This window comes from Ostrinia furnacalis, unplaced genomic scaffold (assembly GCF_004193835.3).
Source record: "Ostrinia furnacalis isolate ACB-3 unplaced genomic scaffold, ASM419383v2 OfSCF7348, whole genome shotgun sequence".
Taxonomy (NCBI): domain Eukaryota; kingdom Metazoa; phylum Arthropoda; class Insecta; order Lepidoptera; family Crambidae; genus Ostrinia; species Ostrinia furnacalis.
This window is the reverse complement of record NW_021137587.1, coordinates 121291-144203: the sequence shown is the minus strand read 5'-3', so window position 1 is coordinate 144203 and position 22913 is coordinate 121291. Positions and strand designations below refer to the sequence as shown.

At 36.1% G+C, this 22913-nt stretch overlaps 1 protein-coding gene across 1 annotated transcript; it reads right to left on the bottom strand.

The window, feature by feature from the left end:
- Window positions 1-6367: 6367 nt before the first annotated feature.
- On the bottom strand, window positions 6368-21652 carry Gat (sodium- and chloride-dependent GABA transporter). The gene is made up of 12 exons (XM_028320134.1): window positions 21430-21652; window positions 18001-18210; window positions 16976-17247; window positions 15365-15466; window positions 13122-13290; window positions 11904-12094; window positions 11241-11421; window positions 10738-10862; window positions 10066-10310; window positions 9423-9626; window positions 8929-9096; window positions 6368-8640 (listed from the first exon to the last, which is right to left on the bottom strand). The coding sequence occupies exons 2-12, from the start codon at window positions 18069-18071 to the stop codon at window positions 8548-8550; spliced, it is 1821 nt and encodes a 606-aa protein (XP_028175935.1). The 5' UTR covers window positions 18072-18210; window positions 21430-21652; the 3' UTR covers window positions 6368-8547.
- Between the last annotated feature and the right edge of the window lie 1261 nt (window positions 21653-22913).

Sequence of the window (22913 nt, the reverse complement as noted above, 5' to 3'; positions counted from 1 at the left end):
AAAATTTGTAAATATTTTTTCAATGTATCGAGCTACAGTGCTGCCTTCTCATGTATTCTTCAAGCATGTATTGTCGCACATTTTAGTAGTAACGCCATCTTGCTAGACGCATCAACGTGAGTGCAAAAAACATTTAAAGTGTTTGGGTGACGCATGTCCCCCGCGCGAGCACTTGAGGAATTGTTTGATCCCCTATCGTCGCGGTTTAAAATCAAGTTTACTTTTATGTAAGCTCAAAGTTATAATANAACACCAACTAGCACAAAGCTTGCCAGTATTGTGGCAAAGGACGATGTGTTTTTTGCACAAGAGCAAGAAATCGAAGCACTCGTAAGCAAATGTAACAAGTGGAATAGGCGTTTTTGTCCAGATCATCAAATCATATCGTGCCCGAGTTGTGATCAAAATATCACAGAATAAGATCAATCTATTGATTAACTTTCTAATTAGGTGATATTTTTGCCAAAATAACGGGTCAAACGACTATTTAAACTACTTTGGTCTCTTCGACTCTAAAATATTTGAAAAATATTGAAGTATTTCTTTTGGTTTATAATAAGAGTTAATGAAAGAATTTCTCACTTTTTTTAAATTATTTAGTAAGAAATATAGTTGATGTTTAATATTATAAATTGTTTTACTTGTATTAAATAAGATTAGCAAAAATAAACCCATATCATAATGGGGGACATATGTCACCCGCGCGAGCACTCTAGGAGTATTTAGGGGCGCGAGCACTCTAGTGTTAAGTAGCATTATTGCCAATTTTTATACAATGAGTCTTAGGTGTCTAACAGAGTTTTTCTCTAGCAATTTTCTCCAAAATTAACTTAATTACACTTGAAATTGGTTTTGAAAAGTTCTTTTACAAACTATTCTATCTCAAACAATATTCCTTTTTCCTGAGTTTCATGAAAAGATAGCTCTAACAATTATACCGGTTTTTTGGCAGTTTTGTGTGGTGTACTACATTAAAATAAAATAACGTCTATCAAAATCCTTCGAGTATTTTTGCGTGTAAGAGCAACAAAAATGCATCCATTCACCATTCTTGCTTAGAAACACAAAAGCATATTAGTAGTTTCATTCTTAAAAACACTACAAAACGCTCTACCGTCTCTATGGTCCATCAATGATAGCACGTTTACACACACATTTCGTCACTACTAATGGCACCCGGTGTCGTTTATCGCTTAAGTTTGTTTGTCCAAGCCGAGGTTCGTAGAAATGCAACCATATGGTAACGTGAGCGCTCCAATCTTGGATATCAGACACTTTTTTCTAAAAACCTTGGGTGTTTTAAAAAAAATGATTTTTAATATTGACCACACAGAAGTTTTAAGATGTGACACAAAAAGTCTTAGCCACTTTCCAGCGTGCTTTACTAAGCAGATTTTGATAGAAAATCTTATAAATGTTACATTCAAAACTCATAAGTGCACTCAAAAGTGGTTTTCACTAACGTTCTTGGTCAAAATCACTTTTGACTGGAAAAATCAGTCAAAAGTGATATTGACCAAGGGCATCGGTCAAAACCACTTTTGACTGATTTATGCAGTCAAAAGTGATTTGACTGCAACATAAACACTTTTCAGATAAGTAGAGTAGAGATTGCTTGAGGAAAACAAGGGTATTGTTAGCGTACCAATGTCGTGCCTTATTAGTTTCGATAGTGTGTGAATATTTGAAATATCGATAAACTATCGATAAAGTGGCAACTATGCAATTTCGGGCTCAAGATAATAATATGTATTAGGAATGACGTGTAATTCGATATTACGAGCATTCGAGCTAGAGTGATTTGGGATAGCGTGCATTCGATAAAGATAATATTATTATGTAAGTATTTAAAAAAATATAAGATAGATTTCATTTACAAAAGATTCATTTACAAAATAATATAAGATAATATTATTTTGTAAATGAATCTTTAGGTGTAGTAGGGCGATTCGGGGTTTCAATTATTTATTGGAATTAAGTTCTTATCTTTATAATTGGAGCTTTTACGTCAATGTTTGTATTATAGCCCATATCCGATGGCGCGAAAAGGTTTTTGTTATCTATTTGCTTATGGCTTGCACTGAGATTGTTATGCAAGTCGCGGGTTCAATCCTTTGTAAGGTCAATTTAATAAAGCTTTAGGACATCAGCATCAGATTAAAGACTATGCAGGGTGTTAGGTAAATGGATATATGAGCCGACACTAGCCCATGTTAACATGGGCATATAAATGGTATGGATATCATCTTTCATCATTTTAATTTTTTTAATTTTCATACAAAATAAATTTTATGAAATCCGATTTGTATGAAAAATAAAATACTTAATTAAAATTAAGATATAAATTTTCTGACTTCACCATACCATTTATATGACCATGTTAACATGGGCTAGTGTCGGCTCATATACACATTTACCTAACACCCTGTAGACTTTTAGACGGCTTTTGCCCGCGGCTTCACCTGCGTGAAATTTTAGTTTGTCACAGATTGTCATAAATTATAGCCTATAATGTTATTCTGGGTTACAAAGAAACTAATCATCACAATCCGTTCAGCACTTTTTGCGTGCAAGAGTAACAAACATCCATCCAGACATCCAAACTTTCGCATTTATCATATTGGTAGGATTAGCCGATACCACCGGTGTCATTTGTGCACTTCCGTATATGTTCATACTTATCAACAGACACTCCAATCTATCGGCCGACTAAAAGTCAGCAGTCTGTAGAGTTTTTTGCTCTTATTTGTCTCACTATTTACACACACTGTCCCAAAGATGGCACGTAAGTCAGACTAACAGAAGATAGCCTTCCTTTATGCCTTTTACGAGTCTAGTAAGAGTCACATACTTTCGGATGTTCTTTGTCAAATATTTCGAAACTACTTTTTGGGAAATGTTAGTAGTTTTCAGTCTAAGCGCTGCAAAATGCCTTTCGAGAGCGCTCTAAAGTTGAACAATTCACTTTGACTGAAAATAAAACTCCGATTACGTTGGACGACCGTGAGCCAGAGAACCCAATTCCCTACTAATACTACAAGTTTAATTCTCTTTGGGGCACCCTGTATAAGTAGTCATTTCGGTGTTATGTACTGTAATAATACCAACAATCAACACTGACTCTAATTAAACGTAGAGTGGTCATGAACATTTATCGCTCATAACTTAAGTTATTTTTAGTCACCTTCACAGTTAATTACTGAGTTAATAATAAAGTATTGTTTACGCGTAGAAGTTGTGATAAAAGTATCATACTATCATTTTAAGCAGAATATGTTTTGTGGCAAAGACTTTATGCCTTTACCCCTCTTAAAACCCATAAAAATAACTGTAACAGTGCCGAAATAATAAAATATCGGAGGCTCGTAAATAAAAAGGTACCTACAAGGTAGCAATCCCGTAGATAAAATTAAATATTCTAATAACTATCCTATTTTTCTCTCTTCTCTTTTTTTATGAACCACTCTATCTATTCGTGAAAACCGCATGAAAATCCGCAAAGTACCTACTTTTGAGATCATCGCGAACAAACAGCTAGAGATACGACAAAGGACTAACTTTTGATGTCGTCGTTCCATCAAGGAAATCATAGACTAATAAGTAATTACTACATATTCTGTCAAAAACTGCTGAGTATCCATTAGATTACAGTTAATAATAATGTCAAGTTCTCTCTATGTATAGGTAACTTAAAGGTACCAATTTACCAAATTTTAACCAGTTTTAAAGATACATTCTGTAATGCTTCAATATTGCCAAATCTCGCATATTAGTATGCCAGCCATGTTTGACCGATTCATTACTTGCGACCCACGCTTTTAGGCATATTAGTACGTGTGTGTTAACTGATATATTACTAACTTAACATTATTATGATGTAACTAGTCGCTATGCTAGCCTTATGTTTAGACTAGCTGTGCCCGCGACTTCGTGCGCGTTAAAATAGTTCGAATAATATTTCCCGTTTTTGCAACATTTGTCTTTACTGCTCCGCCCCTATTGGCTGTAGGGTGCTGTTATACAGGGTGGAAACGATAAGTGATCTCACTCGATTATTTCTAAATTATACAAGATATCAAAACTAGTTACTGATCCTGAAAGTGCTTCACGAGCTCTTTCAAACGGTACCAATAATAGATTACAGAATAAACAGAATCTGTCCGAAAATTCAATGTTTCAAGCTTCCTAGCCTAGCTAAGTAAACAAACAAACTCTTTAGCTTTATAATATGAATTAAAAAGATATAAGGATATTTTTGTGGCTTGTAAAATATTACCTTGATTTCTAGGTTACTGGTTGATATATAGATGGTTTAGTCAATTATGGGCATCCTACACGGTTATTGTTACGTCATATTTATTGCTATTTTAGTTAATACTCTGTTTTAGTCAACCACACACTAAACAGATGAATACGGCACGGGACTATTCCCACCTCTCGTTCCCACCGCTGCAACTCCCGTGTAGCCAGATTCTACAGCTTGACCGCCAATAAAAACCCAACCAGTGAAGGTCAAGTTTGTCTCGGAGGAAAGTTAAACTGTTATTGAAACCGCAATAAAATCAATTGTTTTTCTCTCTACTCTTTCTACAAACTTTCTTTCTCTCTCTCTCATAGGTAGGCATTTCCACCAATTTTCACGTCTTTAAATTTTGACGAGATTTGGTAGACTCGCTTTATACTTTAAATATGGTTGAAAATACACATTTTACAAAATGAAAATACAATGGAGAGATACGATAGAGATCCCATACAAGTAATTTTCGATGTTGTTATGTGCATTTGTAGCCACATTTTCACAAGTAGCTTACTGGTGAAATTTTTTTTATCGAGAAAACGCTCTTCATAAAATTCTTATGGGTCAGTAAAATTGAATACCTTCTCTTCTGAAGTTCTCCTAAAAAAAAACATGACTAACGAAAACTACTAGCAATTTTGAGCAGTTTTGCTCGGGGACCCTAAAATCTTGGCAGTTTTATATTATTCCGAATAAGGATTCAATTGCTTCTGCCCATAAAAGTATTCGATATTAATTAATTGTTCATCTTTTTTATGTGATCATGACCTACACTGCTGTATCGAATAAGCCTGATTTTTTTAAGTTTATACATTGCTTTTCTTATTACAAGTACTTCGTGTCAATACAAGTACCCTGAGTATATTATAAGTGAGTAAAACTCCAGTTTGTAACGACTCTATAAGGTGAAGATGTGGCCATATAAATGCGAAGCGAGACGTGGACGAAAATACAGGATGTAGATCCTTGGAAATCTTTGAATGCCGTTCTATTTCTTTAAAAAAATAAAGGAATATTTTCTTTGAGTTAAATTTTCTATCTACAGTATTAAAAGTAAGTACTTTCCCTCCAGGTGGCATTAAAAAAATCCACCCTGTATATGCCTAACCATAGAAGCCAGTTCAGTTCTCTGTAATGTCTCTATTATCGAGTTTAACACTAAAATTTTAGTAACACCGTGTATAATCCATACATATAATCGACAATAAAATTCACATTCCGATTGAGGATCGGCTGACCTTCACCGACAAAGGTTTTATTGAATACTTAGCATATAATGAATGAAAATTAAGTGTGTGCGTGAACAGGATTTAAAAATTGGGTACAGAGCGTAATTTTTTTGTTGGAAATTCGCACCTATGACAAGTACATAAGATGCCATAATTTTAGCTTTGTATCATCGGCCATTAGACCGTATGTCCAATCGGTGACTGAAAATGCTCATTTATATTTGTGTCTTCCATCTGGGAATCGTACCCAAGACCTTAAGCCTAAGGCGCAGACCACAGACTTTTAGTCGACCTATAGTTGTCCCGATTCTTGTTGGTATGAAGAATCGGCCGATACCAAATCGGTGTAATATGCGCACTTTCAAACATGTCCATACTGATTTTAACAGCCCAACCCAACTATCGGCCAACTAAAAATCGGTCGTCTGCCCCTAGGCTAAAGTGAACGTGGGAGTCAAGTGGACTAGACCTATGGAAAGAGTTCAAATTCACAGTAAGATAATTAATTTAAAAAGTTAACGATCATTATTAACACTAGCACAAGTTAAATGGAAATTAAAAAACCCTAATACTATTCACTATTTATTGAAATAAATAAATTACGATCTAACGTACATGACAACCGTTTTATACCATATAATTTTCTTCTTGCAGCTTCATCAGATATGTAGGTAGTATAATAATATTGATATAATTATATCATAATACAAATCAAATTGACATGACATGGAATGTTAATATGTTTATAAAAATTATATTTTTATGAAAATAATAGTAAAATAATTGAAAATCTCATTGTACTGTACTCAAAATTATGTATAATTTATTCTTTCGGTGGTCTTCAATATTATTGTGATAATTTGACTGAACTTTAATATACTATGTTTCCAAAAAGTTTTGTTAATTGAGTGCAGTAAAATCAGTTTTATGATGAAGTACACATCGATATGCAACTAAAATTATCATTATAACTAAATAAGCTAGTATTATATCTAAAATATATGGAAGCACAATCATCATAGCACTTTATATGCAGACTTAGATACATTCACAAACATAAACTCACATTAAATAACGCACAAATAAATAATATGTATTTTAAAATTATATATATAACCCAATTCACATTCTATAATATTCTGCATTAATAAACAGTTTAATAAAATAAACCTAAAATGTTAATTTGACTAAATATGCCCTATGATAAAGTCACATCATTATATTATATTATTTATATTTTACCTTATAATATACGATTATATAGTTTCTCTTATAATATTGTCATAAACATTATAAACACGTCTAAATGCATACATTTAATGAATTACGAATGTTTACTATATTTTTATTTGAAATTGACATTATAAATAGACAAAAACCCTCTAAATATTGAACACGTAAATATTAATTTTGATATATTTTGTTGTATAAAGTAGAGTAGAAAGCTTTTTAATATTTAAAAATAATGTTTGGACATTTAAAAACGTATTTTAACAAATATATGGGAATAAGTAGAAGATTTTCAGTGTAAATATATTCAATCTCTAAACAGATCGCCTGATTTTTAGACATAGATAAAATTTTCTCAAATATTTTGGCAACAGCAATTTTATTAGAAAATCTACAGTATAATGATAGATTTAGAATAAATGTTTATCAATTATTGTTTTGTATAGATGTTGGTCTCGATTAGAACACAGAGTTAAGATTTAATTTTGATCTTATAAATAAATGTAGATTACTACTCTATCGGATTAGATCCTAGATGTTCACAAAATATACTATAATATCTTGTAAAACTAAATGTTTTCAAAATTATACAATTATTAAAGCTGAACAACCAAAATCAAACTTCTGAGTAGTTTACTTACTTACGAAAACTCAACTAAAATGCATTTAAAAGGTATATTTGTTGCAAAAAGAATAAATACATCGAAAGCTGTTCTGTAAATATATGTATGCTATAATATTCCTCTTAGACATAATATTTTAAAACACCATATAGATTCAAGTTAAAGACGCGTCTTGTTGCGTTTTAGGTTTAAGCAATATTCGATACAATTAAGCTATATTGATAATATCTTCTACAAACACTAAACATACACGATATGAGGCTAAATCCTTTAAGGATAACAGAGGTTTATAGTCGCAAGATACATTTCACATGCATAATAATATAATAACTAATAATTTTGACAATTGACAACATTCTTGTCTGATAAAATCTGGTAAAATATTTCAATGAAACCTTAAAGGTGAGGTTTTTTTTTAAAATATAATTTGAACTCAGGTACATAAAGTTTCCGAAAACAAAATAAGCAGCGACTTTAGCGTCGATATAAACGTTACATTATCTAAAAGATTTAAATGGAAGACATAACAGATAGTTAACATTTAATTAATTATACACCAATCATCCGAACTCTTAAATATATTAAAGTATCACTTAAAAATATAACGTAAACTATAAACATACATGAACGCGTCGCGACGCACCCAAAAAGTCGTCAAATCATTAAATTATACACTAAAAGTCATTGGCACACTACATTTTGTTTATATAATTATAATCTAACATGTATAATTATTAATCTCACAATTTATATTATGTCTTAGGCATATTTCGATAAAGTAAAATGTTTTACAAGCAAAACAAGCATAAATACACCTTACTAAATAATTGTCTAAAATAAAACAACTTACAAACAATATAACTAACAAAATAATATGGCACGAAATTTAAACATAGTTATATAACAATATTATTTTGTGCGTGATGTTTTAGAATATATTTTGCCCTTCGCTTCCCATATTATTTTCTTGCATAGTCTTTGAATAATAACATCGCCGAATATAGTGTAACTAATAAAATACAAAGCTATGAATGATCAATAAACGCACTATATTGTTTATATGACGAATATAGTGGAACTATGCAAGAATATAATTGATCCGTCTCCACTAGAACCCCATCGTTTCGTGTCCAGTCCTGAGATCTGTGGCGTTAAGTCGACGTGGAGTCTAGGGCTGCTGATGCTTGGCCAGCTCTTCGGCCTGCATCTTGGTCCGGAGGGAAGGTACGTCCTCGGGGATGCGTACTATTTTGTGGAATTTCTGGAGGTAAAACGGTAGTATAGAGATTAAAAATTATTGCCACTGCCACAAATTAGTAGAATAATACGTAATTCAAACTTCGAACTTAAACCGAGAAAGTATCCTAACACCGGATATTGTATGAAAAAAAGTACAGGACCGAATAGATAACAAGACTGTGATCTCCCAGACCTAGTAGAAAACAGAACTAAATATTGAAGAGTGAAAAACTGGCACTTAGAGGAGAAAAAACATTGAAACAAAACTCATGTCTCCAGTGTCATAATGGTACAAATACAACAAAATTACCTCCATTCGAGTCCCAGGAGTGACGTGCCACAGATAGACCATGTATCCAGGAATGCACAGCATGGAAGACAGCGCCGTGAACCAACCGAATGCATGTGACCACCAGGGGTACTCGTACGTCATGTACTTGATCGGCTTCCATTGCACCAGGTTGAAGATGAACACGCTCTGTGAAACAAAGCGAAAGACGATTATGAACGAGAGTAATCCAATCACTTTTTCGCACCACTGCAGTTCCTGTGTAGCTAGGATCTACAGTCGGCCTCCAATAAAACCCAACCAGTGAAGATCAAGTAAGTCCCAGAAGATAGCTTAAATACCGTCTGAAACAAGGCGATAATAACTCAACGGTGTTATCCTCGGACAGCCAATAAAAAAACTCCTAAAACTAGCACAGGCCGCAACTCTCATAGTGTACAAGTAATTTATCCTTTTTCTGAAATAAAACTTAATTTAATGGACGTATAATATTTTGTAATTAAAATTTTACTCACAATGCAAATAGCAGGCGTGAATCCGACCCAGCAGAACTTCCACCAGATGGTGGGATAATACCCGATCATCTCCTTGATGCCGTCGTAGAAGCGGTTGACGCCGAAGGCCCAGGATATGGACACGCACTCGAAGAAGATCAAGAACAGCAGGCAGAAACCGGAGACGGCGTACGAGTCGAGGATTTGGAAGACGTACATTCCTCCCTGGAATTTTAATATACATCAGGTCATGTTGAGGGACTATCGGGATAATCAATGATGAAACACGACTAGTAGACCATGAATTATTTACTACTCGTATCTGCAATAAAATGCTACTATTATGCTCGTACTTTTCTATAATAAAACGACTACCTGCCTCTAAATATGTATAAAGCGAGATGGTGTCTACCATACAAATACACCTTGACAGTGTTGATTATTGGATTTTTTTATAATGGTGAGAAAAAAGAGCCTTAACTTTACCGCAAGGGTTTTGAACTAAGTACGCCATGTTGTTGGCAGAGTAGAGACCATTTTGATTGTTTCTCATTTGAATTTTATATTGTATGGTACAAATATCTCAAATTAAACCCATATTTTGCGATGTTTTCACATTATGTAGGTACCTATTTCCATTTTAAATTCTCAATATTCCACATACCTCCGAAATACACGACAGCCCGACCAAATACGATATCACGCAGGTAATAGCAATGAATATTTCCTTCCTTCTTCTGAGGAGTTTGGGCCACTCGTCGATGACGGCCGTGATGAAGCCCTCCATGGTGCAGAACTGGCTGTCCAGACCGATGAGGAGCAGCATGAAGAAGAATAAGCACGACCAGAGCGGAGCGCCTGGTAGTTGTAACACGGCCGAAGGATACGCCAGGAAGGCTAGACCAGGACCTACAGACAAAAAATTAAACAATGTATTTGGAAAAAAAGATACCAACCGAATTGAGAACCTCCTCCTTTTGTTGAAGTCGGTTAAAAAAAATACAACAAGATGCATAAACTATATTCAACATAAAGTTTGATGAAATCTCTTTAATCACGTTGTCTAAACTCCGAGAACTGCAAGTCACAGGACTGATGAAAGGTATATTAAACTGGTTCTTGAATGGAAAATACGACTCGGCAAACGTAATGAAAGACAAGAAACGTGAGATCGAATTTTGTGCTCCTTAGCGCTGGCTTGAGTACAGCAATGATGATGATGATGATCATAAGCTCTATCTATCTTAACTAATCTAATGATGTTGATAGATGTATAATAAAATGTTATGTCAGTTCATAGTAGAGACACAAAAACTAGTGGCAGCTTTATATTTACCTGAAGCAGCCACCTCTGCGACAGGCCGCTGCTGCTCATGCGCCATGAAGCCGACCACGGAGAAGATGACGAAGCCGGCAAACATCGACGTACTTGAGTTGACGGTGCACACTATCAAAGCATCCCTGAAAGTAATGACAATATGAATTCCACAACAGTTGAATTGCATTTAGTTTAGTATTTCTTTAGCTTGTAAGTTTTCGTTCAAGATCCGTCTTCCTGTCTACTGTCCTATAGAACAACCGTCCTAAATATTCATCTAAATAAAAAAAAAGTAGGAAGCACGTCATTTGGGGAAAAATGTACAGCAATGTATAAACATTTTTTTCTTTCTTTCTTTCTTTTCTTTCAATGAATTTTAGATCCTTTCTTATGACTTTGCAAAACTTGGAAAGGGTTTAGCAACATAAATACAAAAGCAAACTTTACATTTATAACATATAAAAGTGTCCCTAGCTGATTTAGTATGTAGTAATATCATCTAGGTATACCAAGTGACATACTTGTAAACGTTGTTGGTAAACTTGTTGTAGCTGCCCAAAGCGACGAGGGTGCCCAAACCCAGGCCGTATGAGAAGAAGATCTGGGTCACAGCATCGATCCACACTTCGGACTCCAGCAGTTTAGACATGTTGGGCATCACGTAGAACTTGATGCCTTCCATCGCACCAGGCAAGGTGATACCTGTTGAGATATCAATGGTTTTACAGAACCTGAATATACTTACAAATCGAACATTTTAAGGGACCCAACTTTATGTTCGCAACACGTCTTTGTTACTATTGGAATATTGTTGTGCAGTTATCAACTTTTTGGTCACTTTGAGTTTGGCTGTCCTGTCACGAATTATTTGATGCGGACTATAAAATTGGAAAAGGCATCCAAAATATAGCAATCAGCACAAACAGATTCTTTTAATTTTATAACAGGAGCGTTAATCTAACCTCTGTTGAAAAAGTATTAATTTAGTGACTTTCAGAATAAAGCTTTTTCAGTGTTTCGTGGCTAAATAAATATTAAATTGTAAAACTAACGTTCACTGGGAGTTTTCGCAATAAAAATCCGACTACAAACGACGAATTATACTGTGACAATTTTACTAATATCTCAGTGAAGCAGCTGGTCAGACAGCAAACATTCGACAATAATGATATACCAAAACCTACCTCTGATAAGCAGCACCGTCAGCAAGAAGTAAGGGAACAGCGCGGTGAAGTAGACGACCTTGCCGGTCCACCGCACCCCCTTCCAGATGCAGAAGTAGCACAGCACCCACACCAGCAGCAAGGTCCCGGCCAGCTCCCAGCGAATGTTGCCGATGTGCTCGATGCCGCTGGATATTTGGAGGGCTCGGCGTCTGGGAAGAAGAATGTTGACATTCAGAAATAGCAGGAAAAAGATCGTCTACATCTTTTAAGAAGGAAGAAATTCAAAAGATAGGGGCAGCGGAATCAGAATATCGTTATTGATTTTTCTATGTGCAGTTTTCACGCCTTATCCGGAATCGTTTTGTTGTTTAGATGAGTAAATTTTAAAGTTGCAATAATTTATTCCTTTATCATCTAGATTCTAAACGAACAAAGGAAAACCCTTTCTATTATAACGAAGTGACGTAAGGGCGCTGACAATATACCTATCAAGTTGTCAAATTTTTCCAAAAATAAGGATATAATTTAAATTGTATTAATTTCCTTCCATAAACGTAATCCGACTGTAAAAATATGGCAGCCTTAAACCTCGTACCGTATACAAATTGGAAATCGAAAGTTTATGCAGAATTTCTGAATGAACTTAAAATAATAACACGTTGGTTTTTGATGTCGTCATGCCCACATAAACCTGTTCCATTAAACACACATGCATATTCATCGGCGTATGATTTCATATTCATGAAGCCGTCAGTTCATTTTGCTGAACCCATGAATAACGTTATGGGAAATATTTTACAGAGAGGTGCTACATAAAAGTCACCCTTTTTCACTTCAAACTGATTTTTGCTTACGTACGAGTACACCCATAGTATAATCGGATTTGTAAAGGTAAAATGTTATCCAAAAATATGTTGCTCTTTTTAATTGGACAAGGGGAGCTAAATAGTTAAGCCTCTCAACAAGCTTTGTTTATTTTTTTCTGACATTTTGTGGTGTACAAATTACTGTTATTTTCTGTCAAACCCCGCTATACTTTGCTAAAAGTTTGTACTAGATGTCAATACTTTAGCAGTTTACAAGGATATTTATCAACTAGCGAAACTGGATTTGAAAGTATAATGCGGACACCGTTTGCATGGCAACTGCCAGCCAGCGATTAGCTGATGTCTGATCTCAGCAGTGATGTCTGACTTAGAGGAATACCACCACAGTTGTTAGACAGAAGATACTTACTCCCAGAACTCCTTCACCGGATCAGAGAGCGCAGTCTTGCTGACGTTCCTGCCATTCAGGATGCACTGCGTCATGTCACTGGTGGACCAGCAGGTCAGGTTCTTGCGTTCGTAAGGGTTCACACAGTTCGCCGTGTTCCAGTAGTTGTCGCAGTTGCGCCATGGCACTTCTAAGGGGAGAAGAAAATTCAGAGGGTAGTGACACATCTAAAGGTAGTGAAGACTTTAAACACCATTTAGTTTTCCTGTAGGTCATGCTTATAACCTGGTCAAGTTAACTGCGCACCTGGCTGCCGTGACGTCACGTTGACGCTCTGGTACGTACCGACAGGGTGATCGCGGGGAGTTGTGCGGGTGAGAGCGAGGGAGAGTCGCATTCAAAATCAAAAAATCAAAATCAAAATGTTCTTTATTTGTTTAGACTAATTAAATTAGTACTTGCAAATCGTCAAATGCTCTTAAGGAGCCTATACATGTCTCATTCTTTTTTTGCCCTACCAGCGCTTAGAGACAAACATTTGGCAAGTGCTGAGAAGAAGCGCCGCAACAAACTCAGTCACCACTGTCTGCCGGTTTAAAAATACAAAAAAGTAGGAAGTTACAATACATTCAGAAGCAAGTTACTTACCACGCGCTCCCGTTGATAGAAGGTGGCCTTTAAGACGCCCATCTAGCACGATACCGCGTGGCAGTTTTGAATATATTTATTTAGTGCCGTGCTATTTCTAGGTTAATAGGCTATAAGCTGGGTATGACTTATCCCCCCCCCCAGGCCAGAAACTGGGTATTAGCATCATATTATGTATTATTATGTTCAATACAAACAATCATTAAGTTACACTCACCCCAACCGCGTCTCCGCATTGCATCGAATCCTATGAAAATGTGGTTTTTGGACATAGCAATACTTATTTTTCACAATTTTTATTTTTAAAAATTACTGGTCGATAGATTACTTTATTTTGAAGAATAAATGTTATTAAAAGTTTTTTTCTAAAACTGATAGTTTAGCCGGAAAAAAATATTTTCCATCCCATTAGTACGCCGGCTGCGCTCGATTCGGATATAATGACGTCACGCGGCCTTGCGTACGTTGACTTTTAGCGGCAAAAACGGCCTATGTTTATTACTTAATATCTTCGTAAGTAATGGTCCTTGAGTGGCGACCACGAGCTGGAAGACGTAGCGTGGGCAGGCCTCCCACTAGGTGGACCGACGATCTGGTGAAGGTCGCGGGAAGTACCTGGATGCAAGCGGCGCAGGACCGGTCTTTGTGGAAATCCTTGGGGGAGGCCTTTGTCCAGCAGTGGACGTCTTTCGGCTGAAACGAACGAAGTAATGGTCCGATTTGGATAATTCAAAAAGATATATCTTTCTTATGTCTTAAAGATTAACGTAGATACTAGTTTTATTGAATTTTCTACAACAGTACTGATCCTCATTGTTGCGTTTTGATACATATATGTATATTTTATGTCAGGTATATCTTTCCTTGACCAGTCCCCGAAGGCAGCGCCTGTTCACAGTCGACGTGTGAACCAGCCATCGCTTCACTCGACCATATTATAGGGAATATAACGACCCGCCTCACACGCCACTACCCCAGAGACATTTTAGTGAGCATGACAAGTCTAAGATATCCTTCTGGCTAAGTGCCTGATATAAAAACTCTAGAGAGAAAAGCAAGGCACCATTACAAAACCGTGTGGTAGTTTTAAATAAATTGTATATATTTATATTTAGTGCTGTGCCACTGTCTAGCTTGATTGTTAATTGTTATGTTAAAAAATTTAATTTAGGTATATCTTGTCTTGACCAGTCCCCGAAGGCAGCGCCTGTTCACAGACATGACGTGTGAACCAGCCATCGCTTCACTCGACCATATTGTAGGGAATGTAGCGACCCGCCTCACACGCCATTCCGGCCAGGTGCGCACTTAACTTTTTTTTTATCAACAACAACTTGATCGGATTGTGTTAAAGTTACAGGACCAGAACTATATGAAAGAGGGTTTTTTCTTGATTGTGGATTTTAGTGAATTAAACATTCTCTGGACCAAGGCCTCCCCTAAGGTTTTCCACAAAGAAAGGTCCTGCGCTGCCCGCATCCATTCTCTAATGTACTCTCTAACTTCGGATTTTATACACCATGAGAGTTTATAAAGCACGAGGATACTTCACTTGGACTTCTACTTTCTAAAACACGAATAGAAGAAGAAAAGGGAGAAGAAGTAAATGTTATTACCTGATCGCATCGACATGAAGAAATAGAAGATAGCCCAAGCCAGGATGACGATGTAGTACACATTCATCCAGCAGGACATCACAGCCGCCGCATAACCAATACCTGAGTAAAATAAATAATTTTATGTAAATTGATCCAAAAATCCAAACAAAACTGCTTTCAAACCTTTCTAAAGAGATTCACAACAAAAGTGACATGCAAAAAAAGTTCAAATGGACAGAATAAGGTAAAAATTGAGCAGAAAATTTAAAAGCTACACCAAGACCTTATCACTGGTTTATTGATAGAACTAGCTGGCCCAGCGGATTTCGTACCGCCTATGTTCATTAGAAACAATGTAGAATTCTAATGGTGAAAGAATTCTTCAAATTGGTCCAGTAGTTTTGGGGCCTATTCAATACAAACAAACAATCTAAATTAAATTAATCATTCCTTAGTGTAGATACCTAGATATGAAACATCGCCTAGGACAGACTTATTTTACACGAATTAAGGGCTATATTATTGTCTCTGTACGGTCTTGTTTTCTTAGAAAATTCCTAAAGAAACATAATAAACTAATGCCTTTTTAAATAAAGTAGGTATGTCTCGGTTTTCTTTGTTACTATCATTACATTGTTTTAAGAATTCCGCGACCTTTACCCTCTTTCATCCCTCGACAAATACAATATCGAGCATTCCACGACCCTTTCACCCAGGGGTTCCCAATCTTTTTCATTCCGCGGCGCAATCACAAAAGTATTTTGTCACGGCACCCTACCCTTTGAAAAAGATACAGTCGAAAGACAAGCGGGTAAAGAGTGTAAAGACGTCTGAGGGGTAAGGTATCAACGGTTTTCAAGCGCCAACGCGACGTACAGGATTGACTCTCCCCTCTTTACTTTCTACGGCGCACACTTTGGGAACCCCTGCTTTGTCCCATACATCATTGGAGCCCGTCTGTTCGGAACACAAAGATAATAACTTCTTCAACAAAAAGGGAAGGTCCCTAATTGTCGAATGAACCGGTTACCCGGATTGGAGCGATTGTTTTGGGGCTTGAGAAGTTGCGGTCATTTGTTTTAGAGGTTGGTAATGTTGCGAGTTACAAGGGGGTTAAAGGAACGGATTGTCGAAAGATTGTGATAAGCAGCCAATGTTTTTCATTTATCCAACAGGATATTCTCTTTGATTACAACTAGAAAACTTGAATTTTACATTTCATCCCAAATAAGTTTGCAGAATGCTTAAATTGTCGTGAATACAGGTTCATTAGTATGTAATTATTGAAAAACTACCTCCATATGAGTCATATTGTCAACTTAGTAGATACTTAATTAAAACCTTTATTGCCTCTGATAGGTACTAGTCAAAATTACTAGTGGTTATAATTAAGTAGTAAAGGTATAGGTTTTGTTGAGAACGCCTTGAGTTATTCGTGCAAAGCTAACAGACTGTGTTGTTGTTGCCGTGCACGTAACAAAGGGGTAAACTACAAACATAGCTGATGTATTGGAAGAAATCGAAAGTAAGGCCTTACTAGAATAATTAAATATCCTTGGACATTTTACACTACGCGATCTAGTCCCAAACTAAGCAAAGAATTTAGTGAAAAGTAAAAACTTCACAAACCTTTAAAGATAGGCGCAATCTTGAACACGCCCAGTCCTCCGATGGTCAGCATCTGTCCCATGGCCAGCTCCATGAAGAACATGGGGATCCCAGCGAGGATCAGGGTGAGAAAGTAGGGGATGAGGAAGGCGCCGCCGCCATTCTTGTAGCAGAGGTACGGAAACCGCCACACATTGCCCAGACCGATGGCTAAGCCGATCACAGAAAGGATGAAGTCGAGTTTGCTGGCCCAGGATCCTCTCTCGGGAAGGTCAGATTTGGTTGCGACGTTGCTGTAGAAAAATTTGAGCAGGTATAAAATAAGAAAAAGTTAATAAACATTAGGATAGAACTGGTTTTGGCTATCTTTATTCTTTACACCGTTTTATGACTATTTAATTATCATTTTAATTTTACAGTATTTTTTATAGTAAATCAACATTCAGTGGTCAAAACAGGCACATTGGCCACAAAAAGGTGGTTTTATACTCTATCTTGGGCGTTTTGTTATTTACTACTTACTAGAACTAAAAAGTAATAACAATGAATACCTACATTTTTCGCCTGACGCCTATATGACGATAACGAAACGGCCCATGCCACATTAGGTATTGTGATTTAGGTATAGAATTTGTTTAATTAGGGCGTTGTAGAGCTAGAAGCTTGGCTCTACATGAGATCTGTTAACTTTTTTACAATGCCAGCCTCTTTTTAGGGACATTTAGAAAAAAAGAAAGAAAGAAACATACATTTATTACAATGGACATCACACAAATACAGGCAATTACATAGACATGACAGTGGAACATAATAAGGGAAGAAGAAAAAATAAAAACAAGAGTAAACTGAGCAGTGCCACCCATTCACCAACAAGATGGCCACTGCAACGGGACCCCACTTAGCATATGCCGTGGCCCACGGTGACGAAGGCCACGGCGCTGGTTTTCAGTGCTGGTTTACATGAAAATGTTTTTGAGGTGCCATCTATACTGTACTTTTGTCACACTAGCTGTATTAAAATGAAAAACTTAATAAATCTTACTCACCTAGGTTTGGTGCTCGTGCCCTGAGCACTGAGCTCAATGTCATCTGTGCGTCCATCGTTCTTCGTATCCATTTTTCCTTCTTTATCTTTCTTTCAGTTTCTTTAATCTACGATAATTTCTTTTAATACTTTTAACTAACTCACTAGTTGAACTGTATTAACATTTTTATGTACTGTGTGGACTAGATGGGAGTTACCGCCAATTATGTATCTGTAACAATGAGATTTTAGTTTATTATTTAAGTTATAGTCATCATCATTATCAACAACAACAATAGTTTTGTCAAAACACCTCAGTAGAGTCAATCAAAATCCATCAAGTAGTTGTTGTCTCTAAAAGTTAATACCGGAATACAATTGGAACCGGAAGATATGGTAGGTACTATCGTTTAACTTCTTCGTATTTCGTAAAATTAAAATTAAAAATAAAACTTTTAAAAGTAATGAAAGCATCAAATCAGTTAATTCATCATTGTCAATCTTTCCTCGATAATAAGTAAGTTTTGAAAATAAGTGTAACATAAAACTATCCATCCTATTATGATAGAAACATTATAAATTATATTCCAGTTTGATCGTATCCCAAACTCAAATCACAATATTGAAAGAAAGAAAGAAAAAAATTATTGATCTTAATATCACATTTCAGCAGTGGACGTCCTGTGGCTGAAATGATGATGATGAAATGATGAATATCACATTTATAAGATTATTTAAAAAATCTAAATATTTAAAAAGTCTTGTAATCTTCACGACACTGTTACTCTCAAAAAAGCTCGTACGGAAATTCTAGTGTGGTCACCCTAATCTGAAATTACAGTGCCAGTTACAATGCTTCAGCCATGTTATGGGTCTTGTATGGAATATCATGACACCATAATGTTTATGAGATACGTGTCTTGAATTGAAATAACGAGAATAACGCAAAATAAAACATGGGAAACGTCTCTTTTTATAAAGAATACACTCTCAGCAACGCAACGTGAACGTAGCGTTATGGTTTCATACAATTTATATGTGTGTATCTATGTATGAAACCACTTACGGTTCTTCATTTGTATGGAAACATTACCACACACACGCCGCGAAACGCGGCCCGAGATACTTATGAATGTTTTAAAATATATATACATGTACTACCGATAAAAAGGTGAAAGTTTGTGAAGGGGTGAAGAACTTCTGAACGGATTTTGATTAAAATTACTGTAAGTTTAATCCTACTTAATTACCTAATTTAGTCATGTAATCATTAATTAAATCAATGTTCTTTACATAATATTATCAATTTATTTTTAAAATGCCTACTAATGAAAGCGGAGAGTCACCTTATAGATACTTTTTATATTAATAGGTATAGCTGTGCCCGCAACTTCATACGCGTGAAAACCCGTTTTCGCAACATTTTTCATTGTTGCTCTGCACCTATTACTCGTAGCGTGATGGTATATAGCCTATAGCCTTCCTCGATAAATGGGCTATCTAACACTGAAAGAATTTTTCAAATCGGACTGGTAGTTCCTGAGATTAGCGCGTTCAAGTAAACAAACAAACAAACTCTTCAGCTTTATAATATTAGTATAGATGTACCTAGAGATTTGATTATGTAAACAAATATTCTTACTTTTATTATGACTATAATAACTATTAAAATGTAGTAAAGATCTTATTTTATAGCAACAACGTAAATTAGCTATCTCTATGTAGAGATCCTTAAGGGACTTAGCTGCCCCCTGCAGGGTAACCATTAATTATCATAATCTTGGCGGACATCTTAATTAAAACAGCGTCTTTACTTGGAAATCAGTGACTTGTTTAAAAATTATCCTTGTAGTAAACAGTGGAAAAGTTCTTTTGTCTGTTAATAGAAAAGAAAAGGTTACTGGACTGGAGGTGGTAGGACTTATTGAAGAAACTGGCAATATTTGGAACAAAAGTCTAATAAAATTGACATTCTTTGGTAACATGTGTTTTAGTCCCATGAGAGACGTAATTTAAGTAACTACAAATTAAAACATCACTGACTATGTAACTATTCCCAATGTGATTAGGACATTCTGGACATAAAGTCAATCTGATTGAGCACAAAAACATTATGATTCCGTACTTCAGAGGGCAATAAAACTTTTTTGATCTGACACTAAGGCCGTGACCTCAGATTTTCCTTACTTTTTCCTATTTATTAGACGCCTTTCTTTGCGGGCTCAAATAGTATCTTTAGAAGCAATCAGTTGCTACAACCCACAAGATGAAAAAAACAACTCCTAAAGTTACAAAAAATACACCCCAAAATTTTGTTACAAAATAAACCAGCCAACTGAAAGCTCTTTCCAATACGAACCACATTACACTATCATGGGATCTACATTTCATGGTTTTTATGGGAAACGCGGAGAAAAGGCGACTTTTACGGTTATGGCACGACAACATTACCTACAATGGTTTTCACGATATTTTTTTAGAGTAGTATGGGGGTAGCCGCAATTTTGTGGAACGTTATGCTGAGTTTGACCGTAACTATAACAATAACCGGTGGTTTTTGTTGTTTGTTTGACAGTTTTTCGACGTTTGTTAAAGTCAAAGTAAGATGGTGCAATCCAGCCTTAGTATTATGTCATTTAAGACTATTATGTTACGCTACTTTAGAACTTTTGAGAATCATGAAGTGAAGCAATCACATATCCACGCGAAATTTGCCAAATCGCAAAGCAGTAAACTAATAATCATTTTGGTAGGGCCCATTAAAAATAAATTCGTAAAATTACAGTACTACAGGATGCTATCCTCTTTTCAAAAAATGGTAGAGTCGCTGTAAATTAAGCAGTTAAGTAACGCCGCCCTTCTTATAAAGGCGCCCTAAAGCTCCTACGATGAACGTTAAAATTATAAAAAAAACTTTTTTTAATGCACGTCAAGGTAGGTATTTCACTGGCAATCGCACCTGGTGTTAAGTGAGATGAGACTGTACCAACTTTATACATAGTCTCCGAAGTAAAGTGTGACCATGGTCACCCGAGTAGAGACAAGACCGCGGTGTGGGTAGCCAAACTTGAATTCAAGTGCAATTAATGCTAAGTACCTACCACTTTCTAACTTTTAATTAAATTTTATTTAAACAAAATTATTATACACGTCATAATCTAGAGCTTAATCAGGTTGTCTGGTTTTATAAAACTATTTTAATTGAAAATTGTACAACGCACCGAAAGAAAGTAGGGTGACCAACTTTTCGGGAAAATCAACTTCAACTTTGCAAATATTCCTAATATTTTATTAGTAACATTTAATAAACAACATAATTATGTGATTTTTGAGTAAGGACATTTAAAAAAACGTTTAGCGTGCAACAAATGATTATAGGTAACAAAAAAACGAATCCTTGGCCACATTGATGAAAAGTGAAGTTATTTTTGGAAATAATACAAAAACTTACATAAAAAATCACACACACATCACAAACTAGCACCGCACATCACCGCACCGATCGCATCGCACGACACAGCTATAGTCAACGTCAGCCGAAAGGCCTGCCAAACGTCAAACTGTTAAAAATGGCGACCGAGCTGTCAAACGCGTGCGCACCCGCCTCATGCTTCAGTTCGAATGTGGTTTTGGATGCCAGCATGGCAGGACTACAGGATGGGATACATGTGAACTGTGCAACTGTCAGCAGTAGAAAGAATTTATGAGCGTACTGCTCGACAATTGGGCCCCCTCCGGATGATGTAGTTGATCGGTGAGGGAGACTGTCGGATGACATTGCGCCGGTGATTGCTGGCAAATGATACGCGGCGCGCTAAGTCTTTTCTGACCTATTTCATAGCTGTGAAGTGAATCCTTGTTAGGTCTACAATTGGTGTGGAGATGCAGAATGGTTAGGAAAGGAAGGGTCTGGTTGTGGCAGATGGGATGATGTAGTGCCGTGGATAATCGTCCTGCTTATTAAGCTTTGACATTTCATTAGTATGACAATTTATGTAACTAAATGGAGGACAGAAAATACAGAAGAAAATCCTGGAATAAAGATAGAACTAAGATTTACCGGGGTTAGCATTCCTGAAACCAGCTGATGAGGATTATGATATTATTATGTACTTCTGTACGTTAAGCTATTGGGCCCAGGTAAATAATGATGTCGTCGAACTATGATACTATTCTATGGCATTTTGGCATTTTATAATGTAGTTGGTTATCCTACTGTTGCAACAAAAATGTAGAGTTTATGTAATATAACCCGTAAGCCATGACAAAGCTTATTATGGTATTGAATTTGGAAAACTGATTGCAAAAGCTTTATCAAACCTAATGGAAAGAGATATACGCTCGTATTCACAAAGAAATGGATCGAAACGGTCTCAGTGCACGTGGACGCACAGGGTGACACACGAACCAATCACAGAGCTTTATTCAACGCTGTGCATTCGATTTGCTGCTTCACTTAAACAAGCATCGTTAAGGGCGTATGAAAACCTCGTGAGCTGTTTTTGGCATAAAACAAGATTTCAGCCTTTTTGCTACAAGATTGATATGATATTTAGCAGCTAAAAAGGAGTGACTAACATTAATTACTTAAAACAGAATGTAAAGACATTACGTTTACGTCATCCTCAATAAATGAACTAACATTTGCTGAGCTGCTGGACAAATATTAAAATAGTCAATGAGTCAATTTGCTACTCCCATGATTGAATTCTTTTTTAGAAGGTTGCCACTTGCCTCCGGTAAATTAGAGAGAGCAGGCTCCTGCAGTGGAAACTGAATGACCTGATGATGAATAAGGATGATGACGATGGCGAAAGTGTCTAAAAGGGATAAATACAACTGAAAACTGTAAGGCCCCGAACAGACGGTGAAACGCAACTACAACGAAACTGCAACTTTCTGATGATTCTGATGAATGAAACTGAAACTGAAAGT